This window comes from Myotis brandtii, unplaced genomic scaffold (assembly GCF_000412655.1).
Source record: "Myotis brandtii unplaced genomic scaffold, ASM41265v1 scaffold115, whole genome shotgun sequence".
Taxonomy (NCBI): domain Eukaryota; kingdom Metazoa; phylum Chordata; class Mammalia; order Chiroptera; family Vespertilionidae; genus Myotis; species Myotis brandtii.
The window spans coordinates 11288725-11309896 of record NW_005353967.1 but is presented as its reverse complement, the minus strand read 5'-3'; the positions used below and the strand labels follow the sequence as shown (position 1 = coordinate 11309896).

The following is a 21172-nucleotide window of genomic DNA, read 5'->3' as shown; positions in this document are numbered from 1 at the left end:
ATTTATTTACCTTCTATAATTGAAACTTCGTTGTTGTCACTGGAGCTGAGAGCCGGTTCCAGCTCTGTGTCCACCGCCGGCTGAAAGCAGGTATCTGGGGTTTGTTTAGCTTCTATAATTGAAACTTTGTTGCTTTCGGAGCTTAGAGCCGGCCACAGCAGGCAGGGAACCTTGGCTTCCTCCATCACTGGAGCAAGCAAGCCTCCTGCTCGCTTCAGCTGCGTGGCTGCTGGCCGCCATCTTGGTTGGCGGTTAATTTGCATATCACCCTGATTAGCCAATGGGAAGCGTAGTGAAGGTATGGTCAATTACCCTTTTTATCTTTTATTAGATAGGATAATCCAAGGCAGTATCCACTTTTGTTTTCCTTCACTGTTTCACTATTCTGAACAAGGCTTTTGTGAACATTCTAGTAGGTATCTCATGGTACACGTACAGAAGAGTGTGTCTGGTGGTGCTTACCTTAATGTGGAATTACTGGCTGTGTTCATCTTCAACCTTCAAAGATAAATTGCTGCCAATCTGATGGCTGTGAAATGAAATGGCATTGTTGGTTTCAGAAGTACAATAATTTATTTTTTCTCTTATGTTTTCTATGTATTTGAAACTCTACAGTTTCATAAACTTATCCTGTTTTCTATGTTGAAAACTTTCCTTTATCATCGAAAATTGTAGTGGCTATTATGAATCTCTTCATCTTGATGTATCTTATTTAAATAGGCTGTTTTGTCCTTTGAAATATGTTTTATTATTTTTTACATAGAAAAATGACAATGAGAGAAAAGAATAGACACACACACAGACACTAGTTGAGATATAGTAGTTTTTTTCTTGATAATTTCTTGCTTAATGTGACCTGAATTTTTGTGTGTTTTTTTGTTGTTTTTTAAAAAATATATTTTATTGATTTTTCACAGAGAGAAAGGGAGAGGGATAGAGAGTTAGAAACATCGATGAGAGAGAAACATCGACCAGCTGCCTCCTGCACACTCCCCACTGGGTATGTGCCCGCAACCAAGGTACATGCCCTCGGCCAGAATTGAACGTGGGACCCTTGAGTCCACAGGCCGACGCTCTATCCACTGAGCCAAACCGGTTAGGGCAATTTTTGTATTTTTGTATAGGAATTGGAATATATCGCCCCTTTCTTATTACTGGAAACATCCCAAGATCAAAGATTTAAGAATAGCATTGATAACCACTTAGTTTAATTAGTATTTGGCAGCCCTGTTGACAGAATCCTTGGACTTGCACCTGGAGCTTAGAGATGGCACTACTCAATGATGCCATTTCAGCATCTCCAAGCACCACTCTATTTTTATACTGTCTACCTAAGAGATTCAGCGGCACTTGGATACGCTTCCAGCAACCTCCCCAAAGATTTTCTGTGGGAACAAGTCACATCAGTAAATCAAAACTTATACCCTGTTGACCTAGGAAATACAAAGTCAACACAATAAACAAACATGAGATCATATTTCCATTTTGGTTGAGGACAAGGGGAACATTTAATCCTGAGCAGAGTGAGGGAGAGACAGGCAGAAATACAATGCACGCTGATTGAGACTATACTGTATTCTCATGCAGTTTGCTTTGCAAAGGCCAGATGGGAAAGGAATAAAAATTAATTTCTCTCGCTTTCCCGTACTTACCTTTTATGTGTCTTAGTATCAAAAGAAACAGCCAGCCTGAAACTGTATTTTCTTTACTCAAAGATTGTGGTATGAGAATGTATATTGAGAGGGTGCAGGTGCAAGGTGAGCTTTGTGGGAACAAAGAAATATTCAAGATAAAAACCATGATAAAAGTAATAATTTTCAAGACTTAAGACAGATGCTTCTGGTGGGGGAGTTATGTATGTTGGTTATAGGTTCCCAGAGAGTTGAGCCACACAATTTGTTCTTTTCTTTATTGATTAAGTTGTTTAGAAATTTAACAAACTTGTCACATTTTTCAAACAGCTCCTTTTATTACTTCCTCTAGAGCAGTGGTTCTCAACCTTCCTAATGCCGCTACCCTTTAATATAGTTCCTCATGTTGTGGTGACCCCCAATTTCATTGTTACAAATTGAACATAATTAAAGCATAGTGATTAATCACAAAACAATATGTAATTATATATGTGTTTTCTGATGGTCTTAGGCGACCCCTGTGAAAGGGTCATTCGACCCCCAAAGGGGTCGCGACCCACAGGTTGAGAACTGCTGCTCTAGAGTCTCTAGATGACAGGTAGATTTTCCTGGCATGCCCAGTAAAGGTCAACTTTTGGTAATGTTCTATTAAAACATGACTACAAAATTTTTATACATAAGAGGTAATAAGGAAGTTTTTAGGAGTTTTCTTTGCCTTTGATTGTTGATTTGTTGACGGTTAATAAAACCTGAAAATGCTTTGGAAATGGGTTAGATATTCTCTTCTATTATTTTTGAAAAGAAAACTTCCCCCTATTCACCTTGAATTAAAATAATAATTTGTTAATCAAGCATATCCTTGAAGTCAAAAACACTTTCTTCTCTTGAACATTATAGTGCCTCCCCGCCTTACATTCCTGAAACTGCCCTAGTTTATAGCAGCACTTCCTGCTGCCAAGTTCTTGGCTCTCCATTCTAACACTGACCTCCCAGCATTCACCTTCTGACAGGCAAATCTGAACTTCAGCCTGCACACCAGCCTTGGTCATTACCACCTCAAATATTACAAACCCCAGTGTTCCTTAAGTGGCACCTCTGCCTCACCCTCTCCTGGCTGCTAGAACCCTTCCAGGGGCCTGATCAGAGACCTAACCTGGGAGAGTCAGTGTGTTCAGGGTGAGAGAAGTGTATCCTGGGCACATGATTCATTCTCCAATGCAATGACTTCATTTCTGCTGTCCCCGAGGACAGCAGCAGGCATGCGGACATTTCTCTACTGGCACCACAGAAAACAGTGTGCTGCGGTATTAACACTCCCCAGCTAAATTCTGATAGGCTCCTGAGAAACTCATTAGGTACACAGAGGAATTATCAGGCCTTTGTAGACTTGAATATAAGTACACACAATCCTTATGATACTAGTTGGCTTGTTAAACTAGGGCTTAAAACGTTTAAGCTGGGGCTCTGCCCCGTGATGTACAGTCCCTTTCCACAACGTTGGAGAGAAAGCCAGGCCTTGAGTCTGCGCCTGCATATTCCTACAACTTCTCAGAGTCCTGTGGGCAATGACTGAGGAGACAAACAAACAAACAAACAAACAAAAAACATTTAAGCTACTTTTTTATTTTTTTCCTCCTGAACCTGAACTTCAGTAGATACCCATCAACTAGATAGCAGTCTGACTTTCCTGGAACAAGTTACTAATATTAAAATTGGTTGAATTATAAAAGAAGCCAAGCCCTGGCTGGTTTGCCTCAATGGATAGAGTGTCAGCCTGCAGACTGAAGGGTCCCAGGTTCGATTCTGGCCAAGGGCACATGCCTGGGTTTTGGGCTCGATCCCTAGTAGGGAGCGTGCAAGAGGCAGCCAATCAATGATTCTCTCTCATCATTGATGTTTCTATCTCTCTCTCCCCCTCTCTTCCTCTCTAAAATCAATAAAATATATTAAAAATAAAATAAAATAAAAGAAGCCAAATCTTCTAAGTACAGACATTTTTAAAAAGGTATTTACTTTTAGGAGTCATTGTATATAATTTACTCTTATCATAATCCTTTCAAACCTCTTATTTAGCCTGCAGGCACTAGAATATTGACTGTAATTTACAATGAGAGGCTGTGAGAAAAGCCCCACTCCCAAATTAAAAAGCACCTAGAACTTTATCCATGGCCTGGTTGACTCAGACCTCTGCCACACTCCTACTGGGATTTGCTCAGATTTTCCCACCCATCTGATTAGTCTTTTGGAAGAAAGAAAGATGAAAGGAAGGGAGGTCAGGAGAGAAAGAGATGCTGCCTATGGCTGCTTAGACCACAGCAGGAAGCTTATCTACTAAAGAATTACTGACATGAAAATAATAAAACAGAAGCACTGAGGTCTGTGGATGGAGAGGTTCTGTCTTCATTTAGACCAGGGGTGGGGAACTTTTTTTTCTGCCAAGGGCCATTTGGATATGTATAGCATCATTTGTGGGCCGTATAAAATTATCAGCTTAAAAATTAGCCTGCTCTATTTGGTCAAACATTTAGTTAGCTCACCCTTAATGCCTTGGCAGGGCCAGACCGAATGATTTTGTGGACCTGTGGGCCGGATGTCCCCCCGCCCCACACACACACTCCCCCACCCCCGATTTACAGTCACCATCACGCTACTCCTCTTTCCCTATCCTTAACTAACGTAGAACTAGGAAAGGAAGCGTAAAGGTGGGTCACCTTCCCAAATGGCTTCAGAAAAGGTTTCCCAATCAGGGACCCACGAGAGGAGAAAACACACTGGGGTGCAGAAGGCCTTAACAGATGAAGTGCGAGACATTTCCCTCTTGCCCCCTGATCCCAGCTGGAAATTCACTGGCTGTGCGGCTGCCTGAACAGAACAGAGGGGAACAACCTCTGGCTGGAGACTTTATCACTGAGGCTGAGATGCAGGGCCGGGTGCAGTTTAGAACAGTGACTGGATTGTGAGCTACAACAGAAGTCCCACTTGTCACACAGATGTTTGAGACCACAGGAAGGCATCTGATTTGGGACAAGGATGACAAAATAGATTTTTTGGTGTTTCCCACTTTGCCCTGAATACAAAGGGACTGATGACTGCTTTGTTCCTTTTAGGACCTACCCAACCCTTGATAGAGAAAGAAAATTCCTGTCTGGAACCCCTCCTCCTTTCTGAAAGAAGTAACCTTTAATCCTCCATCACCCAATGAGGTGAGAAAGCATAAGTGATATCATGCCAGATATTTTTGCTTTGTTTGCTAACCGTCAATTTTCCTCATTTATCTTCAGTGACTGCCTGTTAAACAACTGTAGTTAACACTAGTAAGAACATGGCTTTAAGTTGACAGTATCTGCCAACATTTAAAATGCTTCTACCCTTTGAACCAGGAATTCCATTTTAAAGAGTTATTTAACAGATACACTGACAGATGTGGAAAATAACATATTTATAAAAATAATCATGGCAGCATTGTTTGCAATGTTCAAAGAGTGAAAACAACCTGAAAGTTCACCAGAAGATGGATGAAATAAATTACTGTACATCTGCACAAGTAAATGGGATGTAAGTTTAAAGTCCAGTTCCAGTCCCTGTCATGAGCCCAGGCACTCTGAAGTTTTTCAGTCTTTCATTCATCTGCTTAAATCGTTGCTATATAAAGAAGGTACATCTATATATATAAAAGCCTAAGCAACCATTATGATCATTCAGTCAACTGGTCACCATGATGTGCACTAACCACCAGGGGGTAGACACTCAACACAGGAGCTGCCCCCTGGTGGTCAATGCGCTCCCACAGCCAACCTCTCTCGGCCAGCCAACCTCCCGTGGTCCCTACCCCTGTCCAGCCGGCCTCAATCGGCCCTGATCACCAGCCAGGCTGAGGAACCCCACCTGTGCATGAATTCATGCACTTGGCCTCTAGTAGTCCATAAGGGACTGAAGAGTTGGGTGCTTTCCCTTCAGTTCTTATTAGTAGCAACACAAAATTATTTACACAGATGGGAGAAGGAAATAAAGAATCCTGACTAATTCTGGACCATCTCCAAATAGCTCAATGGTCATCTTAACAGCCCGTTTTCTAGATTTATAGGATGTACTAATGCCTCTTGGGTATATTAAACGTACCAGGTCAACAGGAGTCCCACATCACTCCTCTAATCGCTAGAGTTTACAACCATTTGTTCACAATGCATAAACATGGTTAGTGAGCCCTGGCCAGTGTGGCTCAGTTGGTGGGTGTCGTCTTATGCTCGGTTAAGGCATATGCCCAGGTTGCAGGCTCAACACCCACCGGGGATCGTGTAGGAGGCAGCTGATTGATGTTAGGCTCTCAGATAGATGTTATGCTCTCATCAATGTTTTTCTCTCTTTTCCCCTCCCTTCCTCTTTTTCTAAAAATTAATAAACTATTCTTTGGAATAATAATGGTTAAATTGAGTATTTTCATCTATTTCTTGTGAGTCCTTTAACCACGGGGCCTAAGGAACTCCTGGATATAACAAACATGGAAGAACACCATTTCGTCCAACTGTGGACATGCTGAAAAGGGAGTCAACCAGGTGGTTAGGAATAAGTCTGGGGTGGTGGGTGGGATGTGATCATAAAACACTGAGGCATAAAGGTTAAACTGTATAAGGGTCAACGAGTGTGGTAGAAAACAACATAAAAGCTTCTTATACCTACCTTTCTTCTGCACTTTATCTCAGTGTATTATTAACATATTTGCCTCCCTCACTACATTGCGAGCAACTTGATTCAGGGTGGACAATCTTGTATCTTAATTACCAAGAACAGTGCCTAAAGATCATGGGCACTTTGTATTCAATTCTTCAAACTGAAGAATTTGAAGAATTCTTCAAATTGAATTCAAAACCATAAGTTTGAAAACAAATTGTTTAAGACAGTAGTTCTTACAATTTTCTGATGCACACTAGGGATTCTTTCCATACAGGAAATGCACAAAGCTAGGTACAAAAAATTTCAATATACTTTCAGGGCAATCGTGGACATCTGCTCTCTCTCCCCTTTCATAGATCTTCTAGGGAACCATAGATCTTCTAGAGAGATTAAGAAATTCCTAGGCCCTAACCGGTTTGGCTCAATGGATAGAGCATCGGCCTGCGGACTGAAAGGTCACAGGTTCAATTCCGGTTAAGGGCATATACCTTGGTTGCGGGTAGGGGGTGTGCAGGAGGCAGCTGATTGATGTTTCTCTCTCATCGATGTTTCTAACTCTCTATCCCTTTCTCTTCCTCTCTGTAAAAAAAAAAAATCAATAAAAAAATCAATAAAATATATTAAAAATAAGAAAAAGAAATTCCTAGGTTTAGCCCTGGCTGGGTAGTTCAGTTGGTTAGAGCATCATCCTGGTACTACAAGGTTGCGGGATCTGCATAAATAAGTAGAACAACAAGTCTGTTTCTCTCTTAAATCAATCAATAAATAAAAAGAATAAAATACAAATATATTTTTTAAAATTTGTTTTTTTACGAAAAGCACCTTTCTTTCATCTACCTCACACAAACTCTTCCAGTACACTAAGGAAAAGGGCCCCTTCTTGTACAGAGTGTAAAAAAGAACTTATCTATGTAGTTTTAGATTCACTTATGAAATATTTTGCAATATTATAGAAAAAATGATCCCTTATAGCAAAAGGTTATTTTAAAGTAGGTATGTTCCTTTTAAAATATTTACGAACTATTCACTGTGAGTCAAGGGCTGTAGGATAGAATCAATGACTCAAAGAATCACAATGTGGTGCAGAGCACACATAGGAAACTGGGTGTCTGAGTTACGTTTTTGCCTCTGAGTGAGTGTGTGATGTAGATAGTGGTGGGTGCAATGGACAGGGCAACTGTAAATGCTGTAAATCAAGAAAATAAACCTTTTTTTTTTCTTTCTGTAGAGCCTTTGGCTTTATTATGGTCATATACAACTCTTACCCTCCCACCCTGTTATCTGATTACTCACAGGAAGACTGATAACCTGTAGATAAGCAGTCACTGATTACAGATGAGGAGTAAGCAATGCTTAAACGATAAATGCTTGAACCATATCCCTGCGTTACAAGGGAGCTGCACCCATCTAAATGCCATTTCTAAGATCCAGCATGTAAATATTTCACCTGAGTGAAATATTACAAATTTGCTGATTATTACAAATTTGTTGCACCTTAAACTTATCTCAAAGCTGACCTGGTACGAATGTGTACTCAAAGAAGGAATCCCCTTTGTAACACTCCCGGCAGCCACAGGCTTTGTTTGGATACTCATTAGCTTTAGCAAAATGTGTTTGAAATCCACAATAATGATTAGAAACCGCTTCCTCACACTGAACTGAAGCCTCCTTACAGTTTCCAACCATTCCTCTAAGCTGTGGCTTCTGCAGCAATGCAGAATCATCGTATTCTTTCTCCCATACCATTCAAGGATTTGAAAACATTTCTGCATTCATCTCCAGCCGGGACTTCCCTAATTCTTTCATGTATTTCTCTTGAGAAGTTCAAGGTCATCACCCTCCTGTTCTTACTCTCCCAAGCACTGTAATACTTGGCCATAGTCTGCTTAAAACCTGACACCTAGAACAGAACATGATATTCTAGCTGTGATTGATCTTACCTCACCAGGGTCCAGAGGGCTTATTCTTTTGATCTAGGTACACCCTTCCATCATACACTCTTATAAGGTTTTCATTCTCTCCTCCTGTTACCCTGCCCGCATGTGCTGTATTGTGGGCTCATATAGGAATTTGGTCAAATAAAACTGCCAGGTCTTTTTCTGAGTGCCACTATCAAGTCAGGTTCCCCTCCTTTTACCTTGGCAACAGAATGTGTCCAACTTCATCTCAAATTGGTCTCAGCACTAAAATAATTTAAATTTTAATAATGTCATATTTAAACATTCCTGCTGTTATCTGTAAATTTAATAATACTGTCTATGGAATTTCTTGTGTCTTCAACCAAAGGACTAGAAATTTCCCAAAACTTTTAAAAAATATATATTTTATTGATTTTTTTACAGAGAGGAAGGGAGAGAGATAGAGAGTTAGAAACATCGATCAGCTGCCTCCTGCACACCTCCCACTGGGGATGTGCCCACAACCAAGGTACATGCCCTTGACCGGAATCGAACCTGGGACCCTTCAGTCTGCAGGCCAACACTCTATCCACTGAGACAAACCAGTGACGGCTCCCAAAACTTTTAATGTGAATCATTATTCAACTCTCTTAAGTGGTTTCAATAGCTAGGAATTCACCTGACTAATGATTATCCAGGCATATCCTCATCTTAGCCACAAAGATGTCAACAGAGACATCAAGTGTCTATTTTAAAAATATATGTTTTTATTGATTTTAGAGAGAGGAAGAGAGAAACATTGATGAGAGAAACATCAATGGACTGCCTCCAGCACGCCCCCTAATTGGGAATGGAGTCCGCAACCTGGGCATGTGCCCTGACCTGGAATTGAACCTGCGACCTCTCGGTGCATGGGAAGATGCTTAACTGAGCAACACTGGCCAGGGTTCAAGTGTCTTTTTTGTTGTTGTTTATCCTCACCCGAGGATATTTTTCCATTGATTTTTAGAGAGAGAGGAAGGGAGGGGGAGACACAGAGTAACAGAAATGTCGATGAGAGTCACATTTATTGGTTGCCTCCCACAAACGCCCCGACCAAGGCCAGGGATTGAGCCTACAACCAAGGTATGTGCTCTTGACTGGAATCGAACCTGGGACCCTTCAGTCCACACTCTGGGCCGACACTCTATCCACTGAGCCAACTGGCTAGGGCAAGAGAGACTTTATGTGTGGGCTCAGTCCACAAACCTCAAGTGTAGGTTGTGCAACTACAATTTTTATGGTTACCCACCATTCAGAGTGCCTTGTCGACACTTTATGCGCAGATCTGGAAAAAAAGAACAAGCAGATGGATAGTCACATTCAAAAGAGCTTTAACAACTAAGTCCTTAGTTTTAAATTATGCCAGAGAATATATACATATTTGTGTGTGTATTTTTGTTGCTGTTCTTTGGCAGATTTTAACTATTAGATGTGCACCTTAAGTGAAAAGAACACCATAGCTTTATTTCTTCTATGCACTTCAGTTTTCACATGCATGTATGAAAGAAATGTGAGCTCATTCTCGTGGATAATAAATGCAACTTTATTGTGTGCAGCTTTTTTTCACACCAAGTATTAGTTTTTCCACGTGAAGTAAGTTAAGAGTTATGATAAAGTTATTGTTAAGGAGACACACTGGGCAATAGAAAAAGCTGAAGAGAGTTTTTGTCTGAAACTGGAAAACAGAACAGTCTGGGGGAAAAATATAGAAAAGTACCACAGGTTGCTAAGAACATAAAAAACAGCTTTGGGGACGAGAGGTGCTGACATTGACTGAGTGGGGAGTGAAAAGGGCCAGGCAATTGTCTCCAAAGGGAGGGTAGGATTTCATGTGGATGTTTAAGGTATTTGCTTGGCACTCATAACCTCGGGGTTTTCTTCTGTGTCTCTAAAGCTGTCGACTTCTCCTGCTGTCTATAATTTTATTATGCAGCATAATATATATATATATTTTTTACTTAGCACAAAGTCCATTTTGACTAGACAATAAAAAGGTTCTAATTTTGTGGCCGGCCAGTGAAGTCAGACCTCAGGCACACAGTGGGAGCACCTGGAAGATTTAGGTAGTGTACATTCAAAGTTTGCTTTTTTCCTTTAAAAAGTTTTATTACCCTGTTGTGTTTTTCTTACTGAGTAGACTCCTAGAGGAAAAATAAGCTCTGTGAGTTTCCTGGTCTGCTACAGAACTGGAATTTAGGCCCCCATTTTGCTGAAAGAGATCCCAAGAGTCTCTGAAAACAGACTCCTGAAGAGGCCCCTCCCTCAGTAAGTGGCCGAGTGTAAGCACACACCTGCCACCTGGGAGAGCTGCTCGAAGACGCTCTGTCCAGAAGCCACTCTACTGCGGTTCCGGACCTCTTCTGCGTCAGCTTCTATCTCTAAAGAGCCACTTGGGGCAGGTGGACCAGCCACTTTGGGTGAGGTGGGCAGTAAATGAGGCAGAGGCCCCACCACTTACTAGAAACGTGATACGGGGAACGTTTCCTTGCTTCAGTGTTTTCACTGGCTATGGTGCCAAAAGACTGACAATCTTGTACACCAAAGTAAAAATGAACTCTAATACAAGCTCCCCAGATCCTCTAAACAAGGTACAAAAATTTGCAAACTACACAAAGCTAGAGTTCATAACTGTTTGGTATTCTCTGACTGGACTTTGGACAGAAAAGACAAACCCAAATAGAGGAACATAATTTAAGTGTGGCAGAAAGTTGGAATCACGAGGCCTGAAATACAAAGATAAATGCATTACTGAGGCATGTTCCCCTGGCCCTGAGGTATGTAGGCAAAGAGGTCACACTTGACTGTGACACAAAGAGTCAAAGTGGATGCGGGGCTCCAAGAAAATGTTCACCAGAGGAATGTGGTGATTCACTTATGTCCAGAAATCCCAAGTCAAGAACTGCAAGATATAAGTAGGATCACATTATATAATGCATGTGATTCAATTGAAGAATTCTGAGCCCTCTTACATTATATTATTTAGATTACAAGAGTAAAAAAATCAAATTACATTCATATGAAACTTTTATAAAAAAAGAAATCAAATCTATTTTTATGAAATTTTATAGTACAATTGTTTTTGAACGGGTCTTTTCGTAGGTCACCGTATTTATAATTCCATTTACATGTGTGTAATTCTTCAAATCAAGAAACAAAAGGCAGTCAATAGAAATCTACATTTTCATTTGCAAAACTCCCTTCAGTTTCCAGGCCAGTAGCACACAAGGCGATGTCGACTTGTCCTCCAGACATGGACTGCTACCAGAGAGCCCAGTTCACGGAGCGTGCAGGCCTCTGCTCATTAGGAACGCTTTTTGGTTTGGCTCACGTTTCAAGAAATTCTGGAGCATGTCCATGCCGTCCAGAGATCCCCCGGGTTTCAGGATTAGGTTTCTGTATTTCATTCCAACCTAATAAAATAAAACATCATGCCTAACAATTCACGGTCATAATAATTTCGCAAACCTCTAGATACAAAAGAGAAAGGGGTAGGAGTGAGAAAAAAAGGGGAATTTTAGCTCTATTCCGTCTGGGCGGCAGCTCTGCGGTATTTATTTATTTTGGTAGCTAAGAGATCTGAAGCGCAGACCTCTGGTCTTCTACACTTCCCTTTATTACTGTCTTGTCTCCTTTGATTCTCAGCAGTAAACTGACAATGTGAACAGGCAGACAAACAAAAAATAGCCAGGTGGGCCCTGGACGGGTGGCTCAGTTGGTTAGAGCATTGTCCTGATGCACCAAGGTTGGGGTTTGATCACACAAAAGAAAGCAATCAGTGAATGCATAAATAAGTGGAACAATAAATTCACATCTCTCTCTTTGTCTTTTTCTGTCTCTTTAAGAATCAATAAAACATTTTAAAAATTGCTAGATGGAATGTATAACAGGTTCCTATTTATTACCGCTCCTCAAATGTGATTTCAAAAGGGTTAGCAAAGCCAAGTATTCAAGAAGGCCACAAGCAGGGGTTCTGTGTACCTGGAAATGGTGACACAGCTCCTGCCAACCGGCTTCTTCTCTGTTTTTACGAGGGGCTCATAAATAACCCCTATTCCTTGTGGACAAGGAGGGGGTAGGAATAGTACATGTCCCATGGTGCAGGGTAAGACATTTCTGTGGGCCCAGCACTGGAAATGAGGACCTTTGTAAAGGTGTTTTTGGGAACCAGATCTGCAATTTTAAAATGTATCACATTTCCACCTTGGCCGTGTAGCTCAGTTCACTCAAGAGTCATCCTGATATACCATGTTTGCGGGTTTGAGCCCCAGTCACAGCAAATACAGGAATCAACCAATGAATGCATAAATAAATAGAAGAACAAACTAATATTTCTCTCTCTCTCTCAAATCAATTAAAAATTTTTAAAAATTCATAAAATATTACATTTCCTATGCCTTTATGTACATAAACACATGAGCAGATCAAGTGAAAGAAAAGAACTGTAACTCAATATCCATGTTATTCAATATTTTCACTTCCTTCTAACTGTCCTTTTAGGGAAGCAAGGCAAGACAATTCAATGAAGCATAATTCTAAATAGAAACATTAAACAATAGTTCACAGAGTAACACTCTTAAATTTATATCCATTATATCATTTGATCTATAGGACCAAGAGTCTTTTTGAATACAAGAATAGCTAGACAATAATAATAATAAATTAATTAATTAAAAAAGAATAGCTAAAACAATTTCCAGAGACAAAAGTAATCTGACTTTTGACTTACAACAATGATTCTGCTTGGTACAACCATGAGAGATAAGTCTGGTCAAACCATTAAAGAAAATAAAATATGGATAAATGAAATCTACCAACTAGATACAAAACTAGTATCCGAGAGGGCCATAAAATGAAAACTTTTGGGGTTATCTTTTGATTATAAACAGAAACCATCAGCTTTTTAATCATTTACAGGCTAACATCTAACTTTACAGTCTTGGGCCCTAATCAGGAATAAATAATCAGTCACATAAAGTTATCTTCTCATAAACTCTAGGGCAATACTACCTAATGGAAATACAATGTGAGGCACATATATACCTTTAAATTTTCTAATAATGACATCTTTTTAATTTTTTTAGAGAGAGAGGAAGGGAGAGGGAGAAGGAAGACATAGAAACACAGATCAGCTGCCTCCTGCGCTCGTCCTACTGGAGATCGAGTTGCAACCCCCGACCTGTGCCCTGACCAGGAATCGAATCAACAACCTCTTGTTGCATGGATTGATGCTCAACCACTGAACCACATAGGCCAGTGATCACATTTTAAAAAGTTAAAAATATAGGTGAAATTAACTTTAGAAAAATATTTTATTTAAACCAGTATATCTACAATATTATTTCCACATATCTATATATATAAAAGGCTAATATGCAAAGTGTCCCCTCGGGAGTTCAACCAGGAGTTTGATCGCTTGCTATGATGTGCACTGACCACCAGGGGGTGGCGCAGAATGAAGAAAGGCCCCAGTCAGCAGCCAGAAGGCCCCAATTGGCCCGGATCGCTGGCCAGGCCTAGGGACCCTACCCACGCACAAATTTTGTGCACCAAGCCTTTAGTGTCAATATAAAATATTACTGAGATGTTTTTTGTTTTAAGTCCTCAAAATCTAGTGTGTTTTTCACATTTATAGCACATCTCGATTCAGTTCTTCAGCAGCACTAGCCACATTTCCAGTGCTCAATAGTCCATGTGGCTATCAATCTAGAACCTAAAATGTGAGTGATTGTCATAGAATTTATTATTTCAAGAAGTAGCAGATCAGAGCTCTAGAGCCTAACCATACTTTACCTCCCCCCTTCCCTTCCATCTATTGCCTGATGTCTCTAAATTTGACTAGTTTTAAGTTAGGGAGGGGAAGAGAGGCAAGGAAAGACTACATTCTCTGGATTAGCAGTATCGGAAGAAGGTAGAAAATGTGAGTTAGATTTATCTGCAGTCTAATAAAAATATTTTAATCCTTTTATTACAGAAAAATTTAAAATTTATACTAACAGCAGAGAAAACAGTATCATGAACCATCATGTGACTATTACCCAACCTCAATAATTTTAATATTTACCTGCAGAAATTTTTAATGCTCATGATCTAAGAATCTTTTATTTATTAGATATATTTCGTTGTACAAATATAGGAACTTTTGTGAAAATCTAAATAAAGTAAAAAAGAAATTACCCTAACTGTTGATATCTTACAAAGTATTCTCATGGTGCACAGAGAACTGTGGTTCAGGTGGTGAAAAAAAGCTCTGAGCGAGCTGCACGGTGCTGTGCAGAGCAGCTCATCCCCCTCTGCATGGGCAAATCATTGCAGAGCGGGGCACTGTTTAGTCTCACAATATGGGCTCAGTGCAGCTCTAGTCCTCCCTGCTCAGGGCTCCAAACAAGTTGATTCAATTTCCTGAATTACAGAGCAATGGCCTTTTAATAGTTTCATTTCCTTAGCAATGAAGTTTGGAGAAGAGTTTAAGAGTTGTCTTGGTAACAGATTAAAAAGAGAGAGAGAGAGAGAGAGAGAGAAAGAGAGAGAGAGAGAAGAAAGAGAAAGAGAAAGAAAGAAAGAAAGAAAGAAAGAAAGAAAGAAAGAAAGAAAGAAAGAAAGAAGTTAAGTGAATTTTTGCATTTTTGGAAGGTACCGGGCCCTCTGGGTGAGAGAACGTGGTCTGGGAGACACATGCTACAGGTGGAAGAAGTCTTTGCACTAAGTTGTTCTACTTTGCGTAGGACAGTAAAGAAACTTCAACTGTGAGGAAAGCAGGAAGAGAAGCTCTAAGACAATCACTAACATTTTTCATGCTAAAAAAATCCTTCAGGAGGATCTGCATATAGTAAGAGCACCTAGTACCTATTCCACGAAGGAGAATCACCATCAGTCACCTCTCTGGTCTTTCATCCGGAAGTGTATCTTCTGGCAAGTCCTCTCTAACAGGGGTGATTTCTAAAGCCAGATCAGGAGTTTTGGAGTCAGGCCCAGGTTTGACTCTTGGCTTCACCCTCAGCTATGTGACTTTGGGCCTTGGTTTCTTACTTGTAGAATGGGAAAATGCCTATTTCACACAGTTTATGGGGAATCGGAGGAGATGATTTCAGTACACTGCCTACTCCCTACTTTAATACCTGGCATACAGTATTCAATAAACCTTAGTTGTTATCTATCCCTCCCCTTTCATTTCCTTCCCTCTGACACTGCCCTATGTTCAGTTTCTCATGTAAATTTCAGGGAAACAAATGCAGTCCTGGTTTGGTATTTCCTTAAAATTACTTCTGTGTCCTACTACACATGAAAAAAAAAGCACAACAGACTTCATCTCCACTATTAGTAAGAACTGTAATTCAGTAAGAATATTAAGTAGGAGAGACAAGGCACTCATTTTATCTAAGAATATGTACCTTTTATTTGAGGTGATACTTTAAGAGTATTCATAACTACCTGAATGAAGGATGTCCACAATCTATGAGTAATGAGAATACTATATAAATGGGAAACAGATTGGGTCTCCTGCTACCTCTGGCATCTCTAAAGCAACACATACAAGCGCCCACTGCCTTCCAAACCTCCTTCCCTCTCTTCCTCCTTCTCATGATGATGCTCTGGGGAGTGCAGCCAGAGTCAGCTCCTTCCTACACTGAGTAACAGGCATCCGGCAGAGCATCCACCCAGGGCAGGGAATGATGAGCCGGCACCTAACAGGCTCACGGGTCTGCTTTAAAAGTGGACTTTGAAATCTTCCTTCTGCGGCCTGTTTGCAAGCTCCTTCCCAACAGTACACCCTTTGTTTTCTAGGAGGGTGGGGAGATTGTGGGTGGAAAAAGAATACCTCTGACAACAACAAAGAAGGAGAGAGAGAGTGAAGGATTGGTGCTGGTAGTCAGGGGGATAAAAACAAGAACAGTGGCAGGAATCTGCCCTTGACTAGAAGTGGCCTTCTGGAAACATTAAGCAAAGTTCCAATTTGTGAGGCTAGAAGGATAGATCTTTATTTAAGGGGAGGGAAGAGATCAGGAGAAAAAAGATACCCTGGGTAGTAGTATGTGCCAGGGGATAGAGGAATGGAAGCAGATAGGCTAAGAACTACGGGTTAGATCCCAAGAGGTACCTATTCCTAACAGTACTAATTAAATGTAACAGGTTTGAAGCAGAGGACAAAAACACAGCTGAATAGAACCGTTCCGGTTACAAGGTAAGATAAAGAAATAGGGAATTAACAAGGCAGATTATTAGGGCTCTAAGAGAAACACAAAGGAGGGCTGTAAGAACACAAAGGAAGAAAAACTGCTTCTAGCTGTTTGGGATTCAAGACTTACAAGGTCTGGCCTTGTAAATATTCAAGAAGCAGGTTGGAAATCAATCCTATTTCCTTCCTTTGTCCTTTAAATCAGGCAAAATCTAACTCAGAAAAGGCTGAAGTGAAAGAAGAATCAGTTTTTGGGTGGTAGATTAGGAGAGCTGAAGCAGAGGTTAATCCACTAGTGAGGCCTGTCGGAGAGGAAATTTCCTATTCTCCCTTAGCAACACATAACAGCAGGAATTGGGCTTAGGATTCTATGTGGAAAGCACTGGAATATTTAGCTTTACAGCATGAGTTCTCGGCCAGGTCGTTGTTTTTCATGTTTAACCAAGATTCTTCATGTTTCTGTGTCTGGTCTATTATTGGATGTAAGATCTAGCTGCTTCTTTAGGGCATTACGCATTAAATATAATAGCTTCACTTTATCTTGATTTTCTTGGTATTCCTTTCTGCAGTGATACTTGATTGCCATTTCTTCTTCATTGATGGGAAAAAAAAAGCTTAGCAATTTCTCTGAATGCAAAAGAGGAGGAAGATAATTCTAGTTTAACAATATAATTGCCTTTGAATCCACAATCTATGACTTCTTAGGAAAATTTCCCACGATGAAATTGTCTTATAAAAAGAAATGGCCCTAGTTAAAAGCCCCCGTGTTTTCAACCCTATGATTAGCTGCTGGATTTTGAAACTACATTTGGTGACCTTACAGATATCCTTCAAGAGCTCTTAGAGCTGACTGGAAAAGTGTTCATCTCAAGCACTTCCAATTATTTAAGAGACCAGTTGGAGAAGTAAAAGATATGTCTGATAATGAGACTTCTCCATTTTCCTCTAGAAACAAAAACTTTAGATAACATTTAACAAACTAGTTAAACAGTTAAGATTTTCTATTTACTATCTATATTATAAAAGGCCGTGGCCCTAATGCCATAATGACCAACTAAAGACCGCTGCGGGTGGGCGGGGCTGTGCGATTTTGCCTGCTGGGCTTCTAGTGAAGAATATAAAAAACTAGAGAAAAAACACACAGAGATAGCAAACAGAGAGTCTGTCCTATCTAATAAAAGACAAACAGGGTAATTGACTGTACCTTCGCTACGCTTCCCATTGGCTAATCAGGGTGATATGCAAATTAACTGCCAAGAAAGATGGCGGTTAACCGCCAACAAAGATGGCAGTTAATTTGCATACATAGGCGCAATGATGGGAGGCGAAAGGGGAAGGATGGAAGAATGGTGATCGGAGCTGGGTGGCAGGGCAACTGCCTCTGCCCTGCCCCCTGGCCCTGGATGGGAGAACCGGGGCGCCTTTGCCCGCTCCCAGCCGGTGATCGCGATCAGAAAGCCAGGCCGCAGGCAAGGCGGCACACCCGGGACCCAGGAGCTGCCTTGCCTGTGGCCTGCGATCACGAAGGCTTGGAGGCAGCTCCCGCCCAGGGCCTCGAAGGCTTGGAGGCGGCTCCGGTTAGAACAGACACGGACACGGACAGGGACAGGGGGCTGGCCTGCAGCCTCCGCAGCTGAGTGCAGGCCCGAGAGGAGACGGCGGGCCTGCCTCCCGCAGAAGCAGCGCGGGTCCCTTCCACCTCCCATGGAATCTGCACGAGTCCCTCCATGCTCCAGCAGAAGTGGCGTGACTCCCTCCCACCTCCCACGGAATCAGCACGGCTCCCTCCTGCCTCCGGTGGAAGCAGCGCAGCTCTGGGCGGTGCACTGCAGTTCCCGCCAGCTCCCGCGGAAGCAGTGGGCAGCCTACTGCGCAATATTGCACAATGGGCTACTAGTTATAGATAAATGACCAGTTCTGACACTTTGATAGAAGCCCACAAAATAGAATGGAGACGACTGTACCATAAAATATTCCATTGCTACCATCTGGTATTCAGGAGACTCCAGGTTTATACTGGAACCTTCCTATTGCTGGTTTCCCAGTGAGTGGTCCACTTTCTACAGTTCTGCTTGCTAAGAACTGCAAAGGTTCTCAGAGCCAACTCTGGGCTTTGCAGGATGGCAAGAGGTTACCGAGAGAAGGCCTGGAGGCGTTCTTTTGCTGATACCAATGACCATGATCAATCAGGTCAACAAATCATGATAAACTTGGGGATCAAGTATTACTACTAACTGCTTGAAAGGCCAACCTGCTATCTCCTCAAAATCAAAATACATGCGGGGGAGGGCAAGGGCCTCGGGCAAATGAAGTCTGCATGATATACTCTGATTCCCATAAAAATTCTGTATCTTCATCACATCGTTGTGATACTAATGACCTAAGCTTTTTGTAGAACCCTATTACTTAATGGTGGATATTTGAATTTTGTAAATCAGGTGTTATTTTAGAGCAAACATTTATAAAAAATATACAAACAAAAACCAAACCAAACTCAAACAAACAGTACACTATAGGAGGGAATAAAATGGCTATTTAAAAAGCTGTCCCATAAAAGAGTGTGAGGATGGGGTGCAAAGGGATTCTTATTGGACACTGGAGTCGCATTTACTAGGAAAGAAAAAAGGGATTAAGTCCAGATTCACAGCATAAGACAAGGAATAATAGATAGCACTGTTGGATCCAAAATTTTAGTAAAACTAAAATTTGTTTTTAACATCACAAGGAAACAAGTCCAAGTTGCTGGGAATCTTGCTTTCTCCAAGTTCAGTGCAGCCCTTTTATTTAAATTAATAGTCTGGCTGCCTGCCAAGCTGTGAGGCTTGAGAACTGGAGGAAGTTTGGAAACATAAGGGCAGGATTGCTTCTGCTGGACTTGCAAGTTCCTTGGGATCCACTGGGATCTGTACTTTGTACTCTGGCTGTTGCCTTGACAGGTGGAGGAGACTGAGTAACAGTGGAGGGGACTGGGATGTGCTCCTGTGAGAGGAAGCACAGAGGAGATGAATGAGGACACTTAATGGAAAGAGGTACAGGAGCACTTATGCCAGGAAACCTCATCCACTATGAGCCAGTAAGAGGTCATAATTGTGCCTTTATATATCTAGACCTATATCTCTTTAAACATTGTCCTCTGATTTCTACAATAATCCATGTTCTTTGTAAAAATAAAAGAAAGCTTCAGCCCAGCTGGTGTGGTTCAGTGGTTGAGCATGGACCTATGAACCAGGAGGTCATGGTTTGATTCCTAGTCAGGGCACACGCGGGCTCAATCCCCAGTGTGGGGCATGCAGGAGGTAGCCCGATCAATGATTCTCTCTCATCACTGATGTTTTGATCTCTCTTTCCCTCTACTTTCCTCTCTGAAGTCAATAAAAATATAGTTTTAAAAAAAGAAAAATCCAAATTTTTTCACTTCGTATAATAGTTGCATTAAACATTACAGACACAAGAAAAAGCTTATTGAAATTTTTCCCTTATGCCCAAGTCCACTCTTCTGTTCAGAGGATGGAAAGACCACTTTGGTTTAGATCAGCGGTTCTCAACCTGTGGGTCGCGACTCCTTTGGGGGTCGAACGACCCTTTCACAGGGGTCGCCTAAGACGATTGGAAAACACATATTGAATATATAATTACATATTGTTTTTATGATTAATCACTATGCTTTAATTATGTTCAATTTGTAACAATGAAAATACATCCTGCATATCAGATATTTACATTACGATTCATAACAGTAGCAAAATTACAGTTATGACGTAGCAATGAAAATAATTTTATGGTTGGGGGTCACCACAACATGAGGAACTCTAATAAAGGGTCGCGGCATTAGGAAGGTTGAGAACCACTGGTTTAGATGATCTAGAAGATTTCATAAGTGAGTGGCCATTTGAGTAGGTCCTTTAAGAATGTTTTTTGAGAAGCATAGGCAAGGAAGGCATACATTTTAGGTGGAAGAAATAGAATGAATATATTTGTGAAGGGGGAAAGACCTACAGGAACTCAGGAGGTTCTGGGAAGGAAGGATTGCTAACCTCAGGGCTGTGAACAAAGAGAGGAATAACAAGAAGCAAGAAGTTACAAAAATCAAAAAGGTAGACAAGGGCCTTTAAAGGTTGCCGATTGGGTCATCCTTGGTAACTTTGGAGAGAGGATAACTTGCCAATTCAGTGGGTGGAGGCAAAAGCCTGGAAATAGAGGTTTGCAAAGACTGTTTCTTACACTAAGAAATTAGACTGTGTAAGAAAGAACACCTGAGGTTATCAGAGCTAACAGCAATAGCCCCAGATTTTTTCCAAGATGGCAAACTAGGAAGGCTTAGTATTAGAGGAATCACTTCTGAGACAGGAGAACTCAACAAGGGAGTGGAGCAGGACTGCAGAGTGACAGTGGTGTCCAGTTCAGTCGGACAGCATGACTTTGTAGTTGGGCATGTTAATGGAGTCATACGATCTTCCCCAGAACACTCTGAACCCCAAGGGCACCATCTCTAAATGACTCGGTGGAGGAATCCAGGGCTGGGCACTGGCTCAAGGTCATGCTGAAGTCAGGATATTTATGAGAACAGCAGTCCACGGTTGACCACTGCCATTGTAAATGAGTTGGCCCAGGAATGAAGGAGACTTACAGGGACCTCACAGCTTGGGTAGGGGAGGGTGGAAGACAGAGTGATTGGAAAGGCTAGTGTAAAGAATGTAGGTACCCAGGAGGTGGGTTTTATTATTATCATTATTTTTTGTGTTGGTGGTGGTGGTGGG

At 41.3% G+C, this 21172-nt stretch overlaps 1 protein-coding gene across 2 annotated transcripts in view; it reads right to left on the bottom strand.

Annotated features, from left to right (window-relative positions):
• Positions 1-9764: 9764 nt before the first annotated feature.
• NLN (neurolysin (metallopeptidase M3 family)) overlaps positions 9765-21172 on the bottom strand; it is a 77147-nt gene continuing 65739 nt past the window's right edge. Inside the window, exon 13 of one of the 2 annotated variants that reach the window (XM_014549118.1) lies at positions 9765-11652. In XM_014549118.1, coding sequence (XP_014404604.1) covers positions 11518-11652 — 135 coding nt within the window. In that variant the 3' untranslated portion in view covers positions 9765-11517. Of the gene's footprint in view, positions 11653-19185; positions 19395-21172 lie in introns of those variants that run through there. The other variant, XM_014549114.1, reaches the window with a different exon arrangement.